This window comes from Balaenoptera acutorostrata, chromosome 10, assembly GCF_949987535.1.
Source record: "Balaenoptera acutorostrata chromosome 10, mBalAcu1.1, whole genome shotgun sequence".
Taxonomy (NCBI): Eukaryota; Metazoa; Chordata; class Mammalia; order Artiodactyla; family Balaenopteridae; genus Balaenoptera; species Balaenoptera acutorostrata.
The window spans coordinates 68,335,485-68,354,164 of record NC_080073.1 but is presented as its reverse complement, the minus strand read 5'-3'; the positions used below and the strand labels follow the sequence as shown (position 1 = coordinate 68,354,164).

The 18,680-nt window shown below is 37.6% G+C and overlaps 1 protein-coding gene across 9 annotated transcripts in view; it reads left to right on the top strand.

The window, feature by feature from the left end:
* FKBP5 (FKBP prolyl isomerase 5) overlaps positions 1 to 18,680 on the top strand; it is a 101,666-nt gene that overhangs the window by 59,519 nt on the left and 23,467 nt on the right. For all 9 annotated transcript variants that reach the window (XM_057554280.1, XM_057554279.1, XM_057554274.1 and 6 more), the window contains 2 exons: positions 5,127 to 5,269; positions 6,223 to 6,337. In XM_057554280.1, the coding sequence (XP_057410263.1) occupies positions 5,127 to 5,269; positions 6,223 to 6,337 (258 nt within the window). The remainder of the gene's footprint in view (positions 1 to 5,126; positions 5,270 to 6,222; positions 6,338 to 18,680) is intronic.

Genomic DNA, 18,680 nt, shown 5'->3' with positions numbered 1-18,680 from the left:
TTATAAGTGAAAGTATTCAGTGATTAAATTAAAATGTTATATTTTAAAATGTGTATGATTTTTTAATAGACTTTATTTTTTTAGAGCAGTTTTAGGTTCACAGCAAAATTGAGCGGAAGGTGCAGAGATTTCCCGTGTACCCCCTCCCCCGCCATGTGCATAGCCTACCCCTCTTATCAGCACCCCCTCCAGGATGGTGCACTTGTTACAATTGATGAACCTACAATGAGCCTATAAAATTTGATTTTGATTTTCTTAATCAGAAAAAATTATATAATATTCTACAGAGGGAAGAAAAAAGTACAGTGCATTGCTTTTATACTGGGCTTTGTACACTTCTAACGTTTTCAATTCCCTTATAGTTAGGTATATATAAAAAGCATTTACACTTAAAGATAGATACACTGTATATTTGTGTAAATATATATTCTTATTTCAGATTTTGTTACTAATGGAATAGGACTACTGAAATGGATAAATTGTGTTTGAGCCGGTAAAATTGAAGTCCAGAACAAGTGGAAGAATAAATTGCGTTTATATATTCTTGGTGTATTATACCTACAGTTAAGACCCTAAAGATCAAAAGATCCCAAAGATCAAGAATCTTAAAAATGTTTATGCTTTGACCCAGTAATTCTACTTCTAGGAATTGAATCTAAGGAAATATGGTAGAAGCTTGCTTAACCAACTCCAGACTAACTGCTGCTCTCCATTCTCCTCGTAAATACACTGAGTGATACCGCTGGTTTCCTGTTCTTCACTGTGGCCCTGCACTCTGCTTCAGCCAGTTGAGTGAGCCTTGTCAATGCCCTGCACCCACAGACCACTAGGAACACAACTATAGTGAACAAGTTGGGTTTATTACTCGTAGGGAGGTAGACTGCACACCATGGGAAACTGAAGGTGTCTCAGAGTGTTCAAAAGGTCTTTTATAGGATTTGGACTTGTATTAGGTGATTTGGCGAAGAGTTTAAGGAAGAAGGGATTTGCTCTGGATTGGATATTGTTGGGATGCAGGTGATTCTTTGGGTATCTTAGTAAATCTTATCTAGGAGGAGGGCTGACTGGAGTGAGACTAAAGCTGCACCTGTAGAGAAGCAGAAGTCACTCATGTCACCAGGAGAGGGGGATGTTTGGTATTTTGTAGGTTGCACAGGGACCTTGTCTTTTGTCCATGCTCAGACAAAATTTTGAAGTGTTCTTGTTTTGTCTCACTTTTTCATGGTCTCAGAGTGACCTTGTCTGATGTTGATGTTTTGTGAGTTTGTTATGTCCAACAGGAGAATAACATGGCTTAGCTGTGTGCCCCAGGCCAGCTTCAGAATCACCAAGGCCTAGCTGTGTCGGGCAGTTTCCAGACATTCGGGTGTGCTTTTTTCTTCCTCAGACTCTTATTAAGAATCAGTCTAAACTTGTTTATATCCATTGTCCTTTTTGTAATTATATAAGTTCATTAGATAGTATATAAAACTCTGAAATTAGTGTAATAAGAAATGGGACTTATTTCTGTGAAAACTGAGTTGAACATCTTTGTAAAGACTTATTAAAGTGAATTGCTAAAAGCCTTTTTTAAATGGCTATTGAGGGACTTCCCTGGTGGTCCAGTGGCTAAGACTCCAAGCTCCCGATGCAGGTGGCCCGGGTTTGATCCCTGGTCAGGGAATTAGATCTCACATGCCGCAACTAAGAGTTCGCATGCTGCAACTAAAAGATCCTGCGTGCCACAACTAAGACCCAGGGCAGTCAAATAAATAAATAAATATCTTTTAAAAAATGGCAGTTGAATTAGGGGTGGGTAAACGCTAGGTGAAGTAAGTAGGCCATTCAGAACACATTTTTACCAGAAGGATTCCGCATACTGGTTGCTTTTTACAAGTGTCTTCTACTTCTTACTTCACTTTAAAGAAATCCATGTTGTAAGTTGCAAATGATATACCATAAGTGTGATTTATATAGTAAAGATGATATAGAACTCTTATCACTTGTCACACACAGACAAGGCCTTGGACTTCTATCACAGGATTAGTGAATTAAGATACTTTGATAGGTTTTAAGTTTAAAAAAGTTTGAGGTTGTATATGTTCTTTTTTATGATTCCTCACTTAAAGCAACATTTTAAATTAACCCACAACCATAGTCCTCATGTGTCAGGTAAGAGGCTTTCATTATGCAAAAAAAAAAATTCATGTGAAGATTTAGGTGCAGAGTTGTTCATTGCAATTTAATAAGAGTAAAAAAAAAAAAGCAATTTAAATATTTATTAGTGGGAGTAATGAAATTATGCCATATTTAAAAGATGAAATAGTAAATAGCATATAGTTATTAAAAGTCATGTTTTCAGATATTATCTTTTAACAAGAAAAATGCTCATATAATATGAAATGCAGAGTAGGCTACAAAACCAAATAAACTATGATCAGAATTTTAAGAATGTATATATAAAAATTTAATATGTAAACAAAGTTATGCATACACAATTGGAAGAAAATGAGCCAAGAAATTGACAGTTTACCCCAGATGCTGAAATTTCAGAGGTTTTTTATTCTCTGTGCTTTTATATACCTTCCAAGTGTTCTATAATGAGTATGTATTATTATTTTTTTAATCAGGGGGAAGTGCTTTTTAAGAAAAGAGGTCCAAGATTGGCAATTTTAGAAATATACCTGTGTTCGTATCAGTCTGGCTCTTTGCTCAGCGTGTTTCCTTCAGTGTCTGAAGCTCAGTGTTTAAGAGAAGCTTTAATGTTCCTGAATGAGAAGAAGAGCCAAAGGCATAGGCATGATTTATTCAGCTTGAGGCTCCTGTGGATTTAATAGCCAGGCTGATGTTTCCAACTTCTAAGGCCTAGCATAGGCATCACCTGTGAAGTAAGCTTTTGCTGACTGTTCCAACCCCACCCCAAGGCAAAAGCCCCTGTTTGTACTCTTATGTTAGTGTTCACCATGCTTAAAAAAATCAGGGCAGGTATCTTTCTGCTCCACTAGCCATACTACATTGCATGTTTCTTGGAAGGAGGAAGGGAACAGCCACCTTTGTATTTTTAGTACCTAGACAGACCTTTGCTCCTCAGTAATTGGCTGAATGCCTTGAACAAATATACAGTAGTAACCCCATAATATAAAGATTTCCTGAAAGAGGGTGTAAGGTATTTGTCTTAAAATATCGGAGTTGAGAGTTAAAAAAAAAAAAAAATTGTTCTAAATGGCCCACGCTGAAACCATTGCCGTCTTTGAAGAGCATCAGTGACAGTAGAGCAGCCTGTCAACAGCAGACTTTACATTTATTCTGATGATTCTAGACTGTTTCCACATTGGAACCGTGTGTGGGCATATAAATTGATGTAGCCCTTTTGGAAGGGCAGTTGGGCAATATCTATCAAATGGAAAGTGCACATCACCTTTGCACTTCTAGGAATTTACCTTCCAAATATACTTGCACAAAATAGGCAAACATAAGGGACAAAAATCCTTATTAGAGTACTGTTGGCAATGTGTCTCAATAGTAGAGTGACTGGAATATTATGAAGCCACTGAGAATGAAGTAGATCAGTATGTATTTACGATGATGATGATAACTATCCTTTATTAAATACATATTATATGCCAGGCACTTGACATATTTTATCTAATAATTCTTATAACAACTATATGGCAGGTACTATTATTATCTACATTTTGCAGATGAGGAAACTTGCACAAGGTCACACAACTAATATGGGGCCGACCTGGTATTCTAATTTAGTCAGTCTGAAGTTAAAGCAGGCTGCACATCTAACCCCTAAAACGCATATCCTATCTGCTGATGGATAAAGATATGTATATACACATAAATGAATAAATTATAAACATTATATATTTATTTATAACATATTTCTATATAATTAAAATATATATCTATGTAATGAGAAAACAGTTCAGAACTGAATGTATAGTATGCTGTCATTTGTGTTTTAAATTTTTTTAAAAGCGACAGCACACAGTGGATGGATACCAAAAAAACATAACAGTGGCTTCTTTTAAGGAGGGAATGGATGACCTTTTACCTTTCACTTATATCTTTCTCTCATGTGTGTTTTAATAATTGGCATGTATACCTTATATACACTTTTAACTAAAATAAGTGTATCTGATATTTTGAAAAGTTGTAATGCCTAAGACTAAGCTGAAGTCATGAGTCACAAATGCTTTGTCCATATCTACTTACATACCTTAGTATAGGGTTCCCCTTATTCTAATCATCCTTACTCTAATCCTAACATCACTTCTCAGTTCAAGATAACAGCTCTCTTCAAAATTCACGTTCTCTGGAGTTCATTGCTTATTACCCGATCTCACTTTGAATACTTAAGTCTTTGACATAGCACCTCAAATTTGTGTATTATCCCTTGAAATTTTGTACATTTTCTATTGTTTCCCAAAGGATTTGGGACTGCTTATTGTAAGATACAATTACAATTATATAGGTTACTATAGTTCTACAGCTGAGCAGTAAGCTTTGTTTCCTGAAAGTAGGCAAAAAAAAAAATTCTGAGTTCTGCACTTCTTGTGATTTGGCAAAAAAGGACACATATTCTGGGTTTTTTTTAGAAAAGCAAAACCCACTTTTTTTCTTACTCTAAATTTTGAGAAGAAATCTGTTCCATGGGCCTTTTTATACAATTTATACTTTTCCGGTTTCTTGTTTGTTGTTTTTGTCTGCCCAACTAAATTATAAGCTTTCTTAGGACAAATTCCATTTTCTATACTATTTTTGTTCCATTTCTGCGTAGAAAACACGCACTTATTCTTATGGTTGAAATTATAAATTAAGCAACAACTGCAGCCCAGCCACATTTCAAAGATGATGTTACGGCCACTTTTCAAAGACTTAGTCTTTGAGCAGTTTAGAAACTGATACTACTTTCATCCTTCTCAGCAGAGAATCTTCTCTGATAGCCCTCAAAAAAAAAAAAATCACAATTTATTTCTTAGTGTATAGGTCTTACTGAGGTTTTTTTTAGCCCCTACTTCCTAGCTGAATAGTATGTAGCGTAAGGAATTGGAAATTTGTTTGAACTTTTGTTTCGTGACAGTTAAGTCTTTTAAAATATGGCCTATAGCTTTCAACCACTTTTTCCTTTCTCCTAGGCCAAGTTATCAAGGCATGGGACATTGGGGTGGCTACCATGAAGAAAGGAGAGATCTGTCATTTACTGTGCAAACCAGAATATGCATATGGCTCGGCTGGCAGTCTCCCCAAAATTCCCTCGAATGCAACTCTCTTTTTTGAGGCAAGTATGTGTGTGATGTTGCCTTGTTAGCATCTGCTCTACTATAGTGCTGGCTCCAAAGCAACAGGCAGTGGAACAAGGAGCTGAGCTTGCTATTGAGAATCAGATCCAACTTATTTATTTTGGAGCTTGGCTTCTTGAATTGTTTCCCACAAACCCAAGGGATGTGTGCCAGTGCTTTCTTAGAAACGTGTCTCTGGCAGAAAACGGTCATATCCAAATAAACAAAAGACAACAGGCTTAGAAATAAAGGTTCTGGTCAGTGGTGTGAGTTATGACATACTCAAACCTGATCAGAAGACAGGATGGAAATGTGGGAGATACATGTTGAAATATACCTAAAGCTATAAAGCAAGTTGTAAAGCTATTTTCATATTACAGAGGTTTATAAATGTCACAGATCTCACTTCCTCATTAGAAGCAGTAGATGGTGATAAAATGTTATTCATCTTGTGTTGAATTATACATATTTGGCCATACCTAATTAAAAAATTAAAGAGGGGAAATGCCTGAAACATTGTAACTAGGTAAAATACACCTTTAGTTGGTTGTAGGCCTGATTCATAAGATTTAGTCTTAATTTTAAGAAGGGCATTCCATGAATCTGGGGTGAAAAAGTGGTGGCCTCTAGAGTCAGACAAAATAGTCTGGGCCAGCACTGTGTCACTCTGGCTTTTTGCCCACAAAGCAGTTTTCCTAGTATTTCCTGTCTGTCTTTGCACTGCAGCCCCACAGGATGTAGTCCTAGACATTATCATTACATGAAGTTTCTTTCCAGGTATTGAAAAGTGCAGTGTTCTTTTTTCCCTACTTTTCCAATAACTAAGAAGCACAGATAAATATAAAACAGAGATTTATTTTGTAAAATGAAAGGAGAGTGGTTGCCCTTGCCTTTAAGTATGTTAAATTGCTTTTTTGGTCCGTTCTCAGTCAGATCCCTTTTTCCTTTCTAGATTGAGCTTCTTGATTTCAAAGGAGAGGATTTATTTGAAGATGGGGGTATTATCCGAAGAATCAAACGGAAAGGAGAAGGGTATTCAAACCCAAACGAAGGAGCGACAGTAGAAAGTAAGTACTGCTGCAAGGGGGAACTGGTCCTTAAAAGTTGGGTTCCAATTATGTGGATGAAATGGAGATTTCGTTTTTAAAAATCTGTCTATAAAAATAAATATATTGAATATATATCTCTTAATAGTTTTAAATTCAACATTTATTTAGAAGTGACTTCATTTAGTAAATATTCATTCAACCTGTGTGTGCCAAGAACTGTACCAGCCTCTTCAAACTCAAAACAGTAAGTAAAAGGTAAGCCCATCCATCAAGGAGTTCTTAGTCTGTGGACTCCTTGGTGTGCCAACAGCTATATTAGTTGCCTTATATATTATTCATTTATTTCTCACAATAACCTTTTGAGCTATGATTTATTATCCCTAGGTGAGAAAAGTGAGTTCAGAGAAGTTATGTAAATTACCCAAGGTTACAGAGTTACTAAATAGAGTAGTAGATTGTAATGCCCGTCAGGGTTATCAAACCCATTTCACTGGCTGTCATCAAGATAAAAAACAGTTCATCATTTTAGTTAGATCAAAACAGGAGAATTGGGGCTTCCCTGGTGGCGCAGTGGTTGAGAATCTGCCTGCTAATGCAGGGCGCACGGGTTTGAGCCCTGGTCTGGGAGGATCCCACATGCCGTGGAGCAACTAGGCCCGTGAGCCACAACTACTGAGCCTGCGCGTCTGGAGCCTGTGCTCCGCAACGGGAGAGGCCGCGACAGTGAGAGGCCCGCGCACCGCGATGAAGAGTGGCCCCCGCTTGCCGCAGCTAGAGAAAGCCCTCGCACAGAAACGAAGACCCAACACAGCCAAAAAATAAAAATAAAAAATAAGTAAATAAATTAAAAAAAAAAAAAAAAACAGGAGAATAGTTTATTCTGTTCTGTGTCAGGAGACCTGGGTTCAAGCTCTGCTTTGTCATTTATTGAGTGACCTGAAGCTATTCCATTTTCTTCATTTGCTAATAAGTTGGATATAAGGACAGGACTGAGGACTGGATTAACTGAGCACCCTTCCACCCTCCCAGAGGGAGGTGTACACACATTGTGTGTACCACTGTGTACACTACTTGTCACTTTATACTCTAATCAGCATCTGCCCATTTCCCTAGTATACAGTGAGTGCTGGAGGACCAGAATCTTTCTTCATCTTTTTGTTTCCAGCATCACCTACAGAGCCTTACACACATTTGTTGTTCAGTAAATGCTTTCTGCATGGATAAATGTTTGCAAGGTGGCATTTACTGAGTTGAAGTACTTCAAAAAAGACAGTAGTGAGAAAACATAAAGAAATACTTCCATTAAAAAAAATCATGGGAGGGCTCCCCTGGTGGCACAGTGGTTGGGGGTCCGCCTGCCAATGCAGGGGACGTGGGTTTAATCCCTGGTCCGGGAGAGCAACTGGGCCCGTGTGCCACGGCGAGGAGTGGCCCCCGCTTGCCACAGCTGGAGGGGACCCGTGTGCAGCAGCGGGGATCCGATGCAGCCAAAGATGAATAAATAGAACAAATAAATTTAAAAAAAATTTTTTTTAAGTTATTAAAAAAAAAAAATCAAGGGAATTCCCTGGTGGTCCAATGGTTAGGACTCGGCACTTTTACTGCTATGGCCCGGGTTCAGTCCCTGGTTGGGGAACTAAGATTTTGTAAGCCGCGTGGCGCAGCCAAAAAAACTCTTTAAATTTTAAAAAGAAAGAAAGAAATACTTCCCTTAAAAATATCAAATCACTGGGCTTCCCTGGTGACGCAGTGGTTAAGAATCTGCCTGCCAATGCAGAGGACACGGGTTCCAACCCTGGTTCAGGAAGTTCCCACATGCCGCGGAGCAACTAAGCCAGTGTGCCACAACTACTGAGCCTGCGCTCTAGAGCCCACGAGCCACAACTACTGAAGCCCGCGCACCTAGAGCCCATGCTCCGCAACAAGAGAAGCCCCTGCAATGAGAAGCCTGCGTACCGCAATGAAGAGTAGCCCCCGCTCGCCACAACTAGAGAAAGCCTGCGTGCAGCAACAAAGACCCAACACAGCCAAAAATAAAAATAAATAAGAAGAATTTTTAAAAAATCAAATCACTAAATAAGGATGGCAACGTGAACTGTTGATATTATCAATATAAAAGGCCTAAAGAGTTCATTTTTAAAATGCAAACTAGAATAGTTGATTTTCTCATCTTTAATGTTGCATATTGAACCACAACATTATTTTACATTCTACTTTGAACGCATGTTTCATTTCCACGAGTCTGGCAAATTAGTTCAAATTTAGTTTTTTTTTTTAAATTGGAAACAGTTATAAATAGTATTACTGTTCTATTGTAGTTAAAGTGATAGTTATCACTCTTGATAAGTTTTAGAATAAATGAAGAAGCGCTCAGGTGTATAGTGTTGGAGAAATACCTGGACCAGGAGCCGGAAGATAGGGTTCAGGCTTTGGCCCACTCTAACTAGACGTTGCCTCTCTGGCATTAGCTTCTTTGCTGTCCAATGACGCAGGGGTAGACGCCTTAATTTCTAAGGTCCTACTAGCCTGAAAAATTCCTGATAGAATTCTAAATGTTTATGAAAGTTATAGGAATGATAGAAAATTCTCCTCAATATATTAACAAGCACTTAAAAATCTTGTCTATAACATGTATTTTAAATTTTTATTATGAAAATTTTCAAACATATACAGAAGTAGAGGGTTTTTTTCCCCCTGTGATACAGTGACTCCCCAGATTTAACAGTTTATATATTTTAAAATTGGAGGTTTTTGTCAACTAAATTAAAAGGAAAAACTTCCCAGTTATAGGCAATACCACAAAACTACCATTGTAGAGTTAACTTTGGAGCAGGCTAAATTAAATCAAATCTTGCTTTTGGTAATATTTTCAATTGGAGTCATTTTTTTAACTTTTCATTTGGAAATAATTTTTTTTTTAATTTTTATTTATTTATTTATTTATTTATTTATTTATGGCTGTGTTGGGTCTTCGTCTCTGTGCGAGGGCTCCCTCCAGTTGCGGCAAGCGGGGGCCACTCCTCATCGCGGTGCGCGGGCCTCTCACCATCGCGGCCTCTCTTGCTGCAGAGCACAGGCTCCAGACGCGCAGGCTCAGCAATTGTGGCTCACGGGCCCAGCCGCTCCGCGGCATGTGGGATCCTCCCAGACCAGGGCTCGAACCCGCGTCCCCCGCATCGGCAGGCAGACCCTCAACCACTGCGCCACCAGGGAAGCCCTGGAAATAATTTTTGACTTATGGAAAAGTTGCAGAACTAGTACAGAGAATTTCCTTATATGCTTCACCCAGCTTCCCCTAATGTTGACATCTTCCTTAACCACAGTACTTTAATCAAAATCAGGAAATTAACATTGATTCAGTGCTATTAACTATTCTACAAATCTTATTTGAATTTCACCAGTTGCCACGCTGATGTCCTTTTTCAAGTCCATCATCAAATTCAGGATCAAACATTGTAATTTAGTTGTCATGTCTCCTTGTCTCCTCCAATCTGTGACAGTTGATCAGTCTTTGTGTTTTTCATGACTTTAACACTTTCGAAGTTAAAGTTAAGTAATTGAAGGCCAATTATTGTAGAATATCCCTCCATTTGGGTTGGTTTGATGTTTTCCCCTGATTAGATTGAGGCTATGCATATTTGGAAAAATACATAAGTGTTGTGCCCATCTCAGTTCATCATTATCAGGAAGTACATGACATTGATGTCCCATTACTGTTGATGTTAACTTGGGCCACTTGGTTAAGGTGGGGTCTGCCATGTTTCTCCACTGTAAAGTTACTATTTTTCTCTCTCTAATTACTGAGTATCTCATTGGGAAGGAAATACTTGGAAACTATGCAGATAACCTCTTTTACATCACACCTTCACACACTAATTTTAGCATCCATGAATGATTTTTGTATGCAACAGGTATTACTGTGGTATTTGCCTAATGGTGATTTTTCTATGTCCACTGTTTCTTCTACATTTAATTAGAATTCTGCTGTAAGGAAGAGCTGCCTCTTCTCCCCTGTTTATTCAGTTGTTTATTTATATCAGTATTGACCCATGGATATCATTTTATTCTGTAGGTTATTATTCATTACTATTCTTATTTATTTTGTTGCTCAGATTGTCCCAGATTTGGCCATTGGAAACTCCTTCAACTTGGGTCTTTGGTCCTTTCAACATTGTTTCTTGAGCACTTTCTTACTTATGACACGACTAGATGCTTAGGGCTTATTTGGTAATTTTCCTGCCCCTGGTCTGGAATCAGCCATTCCTCCAAGGAGCTGATTCCTTTCACTGGAGAATGGTATTTAGAAATGAAGATCTGGGTGCTAGGTGTACTCATGCTATGGAATGTTATTGCTTTTAGAACCTCTTAACAGAGCTAGAAAATACATATATCTTGACATGCATATATACACATCTATGTGTACTTCTGTATTAGTCTGTATATATATATTAAAAACTATGAGTACATACTGACACTTTCAATTTCAGCCCACCACAGATTTGTTTTAGCCTCCTCTCTTTGCTTCTTTGAAATTGCTTTCTCCAACAGTGAGAAACCTGGCTCTCATTATCCACAGTATATTTATTTATTTGCTCAATCATGGTATATACAGAAAGTAGTTTCAGAATTGCTAACCCATACCCCTGTGAAAAACAAATCTCCTGGGACTTCCCTGGTGGTCCAGTGGGTAAGACTCCATGCTCCCAGTGCAGGGGGCCTGGGTTCGACCCCTGGTCGGGGAACTAGATCCTGCACCCGTGCTGCAACTAAGAGTCTGCATGCTGCAACAAAGATCCTGCATGCTGCAACTAAGACCCAGCACAGCCTAAATAAATAAATAAATATTTTTAAAAAATTTTTTTCCTAAGTAGGAAATATCTGAGTGTACTTCCATTTGTCATTAGCCTATAGCATACATTGAAAATACTGTTTTCCAATTTAGGTTAGTTCTTTCATCCTCATTCCCTTCAGTATGGTTACGTTATTCATTTGTAATACAGTTAAGTTCATTTGTTATGTTTACCTTCCATTGGGGTTCCCCCCACACTCTGGTAGGTTTTAATTATTTATTTGTTTTTTGGGTGTATGAAACATTACCGTGATTCTAGATGATACAAAAAGATATACTCAGAAGTGTTATTCCCCCCTCATCCCTGCTAACCTGTTCCCATTTCCTCATTATTTCCACTCTGTTCCTTCCTACCTCCTATAGGTAACCAATCTCATTAGTTCCTGGTTTATTATTGTATTTTTTTGCAGAAATGAGCAGATACATGTATTTTTTATGTCCCCTTTTTGCATGAAGGATAATATACAATGAATAGAATTTTTACTGTATGTGAATAATCCTTTATATAATTTTATTTTTTCTGTTTCTAAATGTATTAAGAAAGGGCAACGACTAATTTTTTTATCTCTCATCTTGTTAGATTGTACTTTCCTGGGAAATTTTAGAGTAAATGGTTTATTCTTACTTTTTCTCCCAAAAGCCCTCTTTGGTTTTCTGGAACAGATCAATTTTATAAAAATTTATTGTATTGTCACTTATCAAGGTTAAGGTGTCCTGCTTTCCCTCTTTGAAACCAGTTGGCTGTGTTTGGGAGGAGGACAGAAGGTTGACTCAAAAGTGGTCTCTGTCAGAAGCCAAGATCACCTTGTTCCTTTTGAAGTCTACTCAGTCTTCACTTTACTGGTTTGCCTTTTTTTTGTACCATCACCCATATATTATTAGATTCAAAACCAAGTAGAAATCCTAGAACTAAAGCCAGTTCCACAGTGAAAGAAAAACTATAGACAGTGATCATCCATTATGATATGTCATTATAGATACACAAGAGTGACCAAGTTTCTGTCATTTCTGTGTAAAGGTACAGTGAATAGCAGGGGCAGGGGGCACACGGGCTTTGGAAGTGATAGATGTGAATTTTGAATCTTGGAATCACTGCTTGATATTTTTATGACTTTAGACAAGTTACTTAATCACCTTGAGCATACAGCTTTCTCATCTGTAAAATGGGAATAATAATCTTTTACCCCACAGATTGTTGTGACAGTTAAGGGAAGAAAGGTGCCTAATACATGGTAGACACTTAGTTTCTTTTTTCTATAAATAAATACATTTATTTCTCTAAATAAATTTATTCCTCTAAATAAATGTTTATATCATTTATTTTGCTTCCTTTAAATAGATTTAAGGAAATAAACTTCTCTTTCTCTTATATTCTACAGCCAGTCCATCAGCAAATTATTTTGTCTCTACCAGGGTTGACCTAGAACCCATGATCAGTTTGTCTTCACTAACAGTCTTAAAAATAATTATATATCTTCTTAGTTATGTTACCTAAATCATATTTCTCCAGGATTTTTGCTGGTTTGTTTTCTGAAGAACAGAGTTATGGACTGAATCAAAAGGCTTTTATTGAATTGTGATCTTTTGCGTCCTTTTAATAATTTCTTTGGGGAAGAGAGAATTTACATTAGTTTGACAGAATTTATTCTTTCTCAAAGAAATTGTGATTTTTACTCCATCAGGATCCTAATGCTTGCAAATCAATTTTTAGATTCTGTTCCAGTGTGCTTTATGTCAATTAAGATGACCATCTTGTAATTTTTATTCAGTGTTGTCCTTTTTCCATTAAAAAAAGTCACTGTGTTCTAAGGTACTCTAATTGACATTATCATGATGACTGATACTTTAGTCATCATACTTTAGCTTCATTGCCTGTAGTGGCTACATTGTTACTTTTAAGCTTTGCTTTCTTAGAAAAGCCGATCTGACATAAGGCTCTGAATAGCTACCAGCTCCTCTTCCCCCAGCTCCCATCTCTCACATCTTCTGAGTTAACTTCCGTGCTTGGAGTAGGCACATCAAAATGCTAGCTGTGTGTGACTCTCTTGCCTCACAGTGCTTTCAGCCACATCTGAATGCAAAGAATGCAGACAATCGGGAGTATTTTCAAATGTGAAAATTTCAACAGAGTGATCTGCAGGGATTCAAGTTGTTGGAGTACCTTTCCCTCTCACCTCCTTTCCCTCTGCAAATCCCACTGAAATGAGAGATGGGGAGGGGAGGGGTGAAGAATGATTTCAAAAAAGGAGGAAGAAATCCGTATTGGTGGTGGAAAATAGGAAGACTACAAGAAGTGGATCAGAAATTATGGAGAATTTCTGGAATACGTAAAGTAGATAAAATTGGACTGATGGAAACTAGACTCAGGAAACCCAACCCACAACAGGTGTAGAGAAGACCTCTGCAGAGGTACATACTGTTCTTCTCAACAAGCTTGGGCAGAACTCCAAGCTTAGTCAGCTGGTGCAAGGGAGCCAAGGCAGGCTATGGGGTAATCATCAGGGTTGTTATAAAACAATATGGAACAGCTGGGCTAGTAAGCCTGTAGTGTAGTGGTTCTCAACTTTGGCTGAATTTAGAATTACTTGGGGAGCTTTTAAAATTCTGTTGCCCAGGTCTCAGCCCAGACCAGTTAAATAAGAATAACAAATCTCAAAGGATGGAACTCCAGGCAAAAGTATTTAAAAAACAAAAAACTCCCCAGGTGATTCTAGTTTGCAGCCAAGGATTGAGAATTACTACTCTAGGGCCTGGCTATGACTTTTGCTCCCAAGCTAAAGCCAATAAGGCCAAATTTCTAAAGTAAAGTAGGGATCTGCCTCAGAAGGCTCCATGTGTTAGGACTTGGACTACAGAATGAGAACATAAGTATCTTTGAGCTTTTAAAACAGATTTGAAAGGGAAAAAAGTGAAAGCAGCTCTGCACAACAGTAAGTAAGCTGAAGTGTTTTGCTCCTGAAGTAAAACTTTTTCCTACATCACCAGTGGAAAGAGGTGTCCCCAGCCTTCCTGTGCACATGATGCTCAGCACGTAGTAAATGCTCAATAAATATCTTTGGGATCTTCACCCAGAGATCTGCATGATCAGCCCACTCCTCTTGCAAAAAGGCATAACATGGAAGTATATCCAACGGCTTAGAAAAACCGTGTCAGGTAACTAAAATCACTTGCTCTTTCTGAATCCTTCCTTTATAAAGCATGACCAAACAATACAGAATCATCAGCAAATACCATGAAACGGAAGCACTGAGGTGGACTGAGAAGAAATAGAAGAGAACTTTCAAAATACTAATTAGTATCTTCAGAGATATTTAACAGGATATTAAATTCATGAGTCAGAAAAATCAGCTTCTCTGAAAAAGGAAAGAAGATAAGAAAGTATCTGGAAATTAAGAATATGATTATCAAAATTGGAACTCTGAGGAAGGGTTGAAAAGCAAAATGGACAGTCCCAGAATCTTGAATTAGTGATACGAAGGATAGTGAAGAATATCTCAGAACACAGAGGGAAGAAAAAAAAAAACACCAAAGAGATGAAAAGCAAAAGAAAACTTAGAAGACTGGGATAATAAATCAAGGATAGACAATATGTATCTAACCAAACGTGTAATGGAAGGTTTCCTAGAGAAAGATAGAAGAATCTTTTTTTTTTAAAGAATTTACCTCTCACACAGTTTTTTTTGTTTTCATTTTTTTGGCTGCGTTGGGTCTTTGTTGCTGCACCTGGGCTTTCTCTAGTTGCGGCAAGTGGGGGCTACTCTTCGTTGTGGTTCGTGGGCTTCTCATTGGGGTGGCTTCTCTTGTTGTGGAGCATGGCTCTAGGCACACAGGCTTCAGTAGTTGTGGCATGCGGGCTCAGTAGTTGTGGCTGGCGGGCTGTAGAGCACAGGTTCAGTAGCTGTGGCGCACAGGCTTAGTTGCTCCGTGGCACGTGGGATCTTCCCAGACCAATGTCCCGCACATTGGCAGGCGGATTCCTAACCACTGCGCCACCAGGGAAGCCCCAAGATAGAAGAATCTTAAGACTGAAAGGGCCAGTTGATGGTGGCACACAGGAGTAAGGAGTGCTTTTTCACCTATATACATCCTGGTGAAATTTCCCCTTCCTTCCTCCCTCCCTTCCTTCCTATTGAAGTATAATAGACTTAAAATATATTAGTTTCAGGTATACAACATAATGATTCAGTATTTTTATACATTAACAAAATGATCACCATGATAAGTCTAGTTACCATCTGTCACCTTACAAAGTTATTACAGTATTACTGACTATATTCCCTGTGCTGTACATTACATCCCCTGACATTTATTTTCTAACAAAATTTGTACCTCTTTATCTCCCTCACCTATATCACTCATCCCCCTACCCCTCTCTCATCCCTCTGTTTGTTTCTGTATCTGTAACTCTGTTTCTGTTTTGTTATATTTGTTCATTTGTTTTTTTAGATTTTACATGTAAGTGAAATCATAGGGTATTTGTCTTAGTCTGACTTATTTCACTTAGCATAAATACCCTCTAGGTCCATCTGTGTTTTTGCAAGTGGCAAGGTTTCATTCTTTTTTTTTATGGCTGAGTAATATTCCATTGTATATATATCTGGTGAAATTTCTTAATTCCATAACTTAAAAGAAAATTTTGAACTCTTCCAGGGAGAAATAAGCTATATGCAAAGGAATGAGAATCAGAATGACATCAGACTTCTTACTTGTGACACTAAATACTAAAAGTGCTTTGAGCATTGTCTGTAACTGTGAATATTTTGAACCTAAATTTCTATCCTCAGCCAAATTATCACTTAAGTATGAGAACAAAATTAACTTTGGAGTATGCAATGCAGACTTGTGCCCTTTTTGAAAAAAAATACTATAGGATATTCTAAAACATCACAAAAAATAAAGCCAAGAAGTGAAGACTCAAGGCATAAGAAACAGTAGTGAGCATAAAAGTAATTTCCATAACATGACAGCTGAATTTGGATCCTTGAAATGGTAGAACTATAATGTTAAAAATAATAATTGTTTAACAGTATGGAGCTATGGTAATTAACAAAATGAGGTGCAAATGGGAAATGAAGGGAAATGAAGAGGGGAAGCAAATTGTCTAAGAAGATTTTCTTATTCAAGGAGAGATTATGCTGATTAGTTCACATTGATAAATATGTATATGTGTGTATGTATGTGTGTGTGTATATATATATACACATATATGTGTGTGTATATATATATACACACATACTGTTGAATGATTTGTTTAAAATTTAACATTAGGTACTAGTAAGAATAACATGTAGAACTTCCAGACGACCCTGCGTGGAGTGGGGAAGTAAAGGAACGAGGAAAGTTTGATCAATCTAGTAAAGGTAATAAAGGAAGAATAACAAGAAAACATTATGTAGGAAATCGAAAATAAGATTGTAGGAATAAAATCAGTCATGTCAGTGATTACAAAAAATGTGAATGAGATAAAGTCACCTTTTAAAGGCAGAAATTCTCATAAGGTTAACACAGTGATGACAACAAAATCTAGCTGTGTGTTCTTTATAAATAAAACACCAAAGACCAAAATGGTCCAAAAATTGAAAATAGAGGAAAGATTTCATGTATGCCCAGGTTGAAATCTGATAGAGCTATGAGGGTTTTTTGGGTTTTGTTTGTTTTTCACATGCTTTTGAAGTATTTATGAATGTCCTGGCAAATTTTGTCCAGTAAGAGAGAGCAGATTCTTGAAACCATTTTATTATGTATTTTCACAAAAGAATGTAGTATGGTTCTTGGGTCTAAAATGGATAGTGTTTATTCTTTCATATATTTTGGATTTATATAGCTCCTTCTAAAAAGGTATCTTCAAGTCTTCGGGTAGAGTAAAATCTTAGTAGAAAATAATCTTTTTGTTATCAAGAAATTAAGCCAGTGTGGACCGTTTATTTTGGAATAGTATTAAAAAACAAAACTCCGTATCAGTAAAGAATTTAAATAGCTCTTGGCATTTATTAAAAATAGGAGTACTGACATATTCAAAAGGGAAAATTCCTATAAATGAGTGAAAGTTACTACCATTTTCCTTAATGCCCTGTTTTCAGATTAATCATTAAATAAATATTTACTTTCTGGCCCTGAACTGTGTGTTGTACACACAGTTGTACACACTGTGAGGTACAAAATAAGATATTGCCTTTGCCTACTTTGAATTTTATTCATACTTTGACAGCTCTCTCTGTGGAGCCATTAAGTGGTTTCTTATACCAAGTTCTAAAATATGTTTAATCTGGTATAATTTACCACTAATTGCAGGAAAATAATCATAGCTAACATTCATTGAGTTCATCTCTGTCTATCCACACATAACACAGTATTTTCACACAGTAGCCACCCTGACATTAAATGAATGCATGCCAAGTATTGGGCTAAAAGCTTTAATTCAATACCTAATTTAATACTCTCAACAATTAGGAGTTAGCTGACATTATTTCCCCTGTTCTATAGATGAAGAAACTGAGCTTCAGATAATTGAAATGACCTTGCCCAAAGCCACAGTTGTTAAGTGACAGAATGGGACTGGAATCCAGTCTGGTGTAAAGAGGAGAGTGGTGAGGATTTGTATTGGTATAGAATTTATTGCTGTGTGTGTGCTTCCTGTTTAGACTAAGGCATATAACCATTTGCATAAATGTTACTCTGTTCAAGTAGCCAGGTTCCACACCTGCTCTCAGTTAGCATCTGTCCCCTCAGTGCCATGAGCAGTCTTCCAGTAGTAGTTGTTCATCATAGTACAAAATGGTACAGAGGAGGACAGGAGGCAGTTTGGGGGAAATTTGACCACCATGCCTGAGGGGAAGAGTTTCTCTTCTAATCAGTGATTAATATGCCTCTCCTGATTTTAGAAATCCATCTCTGGATTTGCCTTTTCAGGGGGTCATTAAGATCCCACTGTCTCTTGGATGCTTTGCTCTGTTAGGCAGGAGATGCAGGCAGAGAGAAACTCCCTTGGCATGAATTAGGCAGCAGAGAAAACCCTTGCCGAGTGGGAGTAACCTGTCACAACCTGGTTTTCTCTGGCTAAATGACCAGTCTTGTCTAGTCGTAATGCCATTACAACATTCCCATTCAGATCCCCATGACCCAGTAATTGTTTTGGGAATGAGTGCAAAGCTATCAGACACCAACTACTATAATTAGAAAGGGAAAAACAGACACTTACCAGAGCTAACGTCTTTAGGCTGGAGCGTTTACAGCACTTTTTTTTTTTAGGTTATGGAGCCTCTTTCTCAGTTTTGCTTCCTAAAATACAAACTATACAGTTTTCGGGTTCTTGCATTCCAGTTTTTTTCCTTACTGCAGTGCACTCTTTCCTTTTCCCCCCTATTTTAATCGGAGTACAAATTGCTGTCAGCACATCGAGTTCATGTGCCAGCCACATTCAGAACAGGGTGTTCTGTGCTCTTCAAAACAAAATTGCTCTAGGGCAGTAAGAGAACAATAAGTCAGAGCTCCAGTTTAAGTGATGTTTTGCAG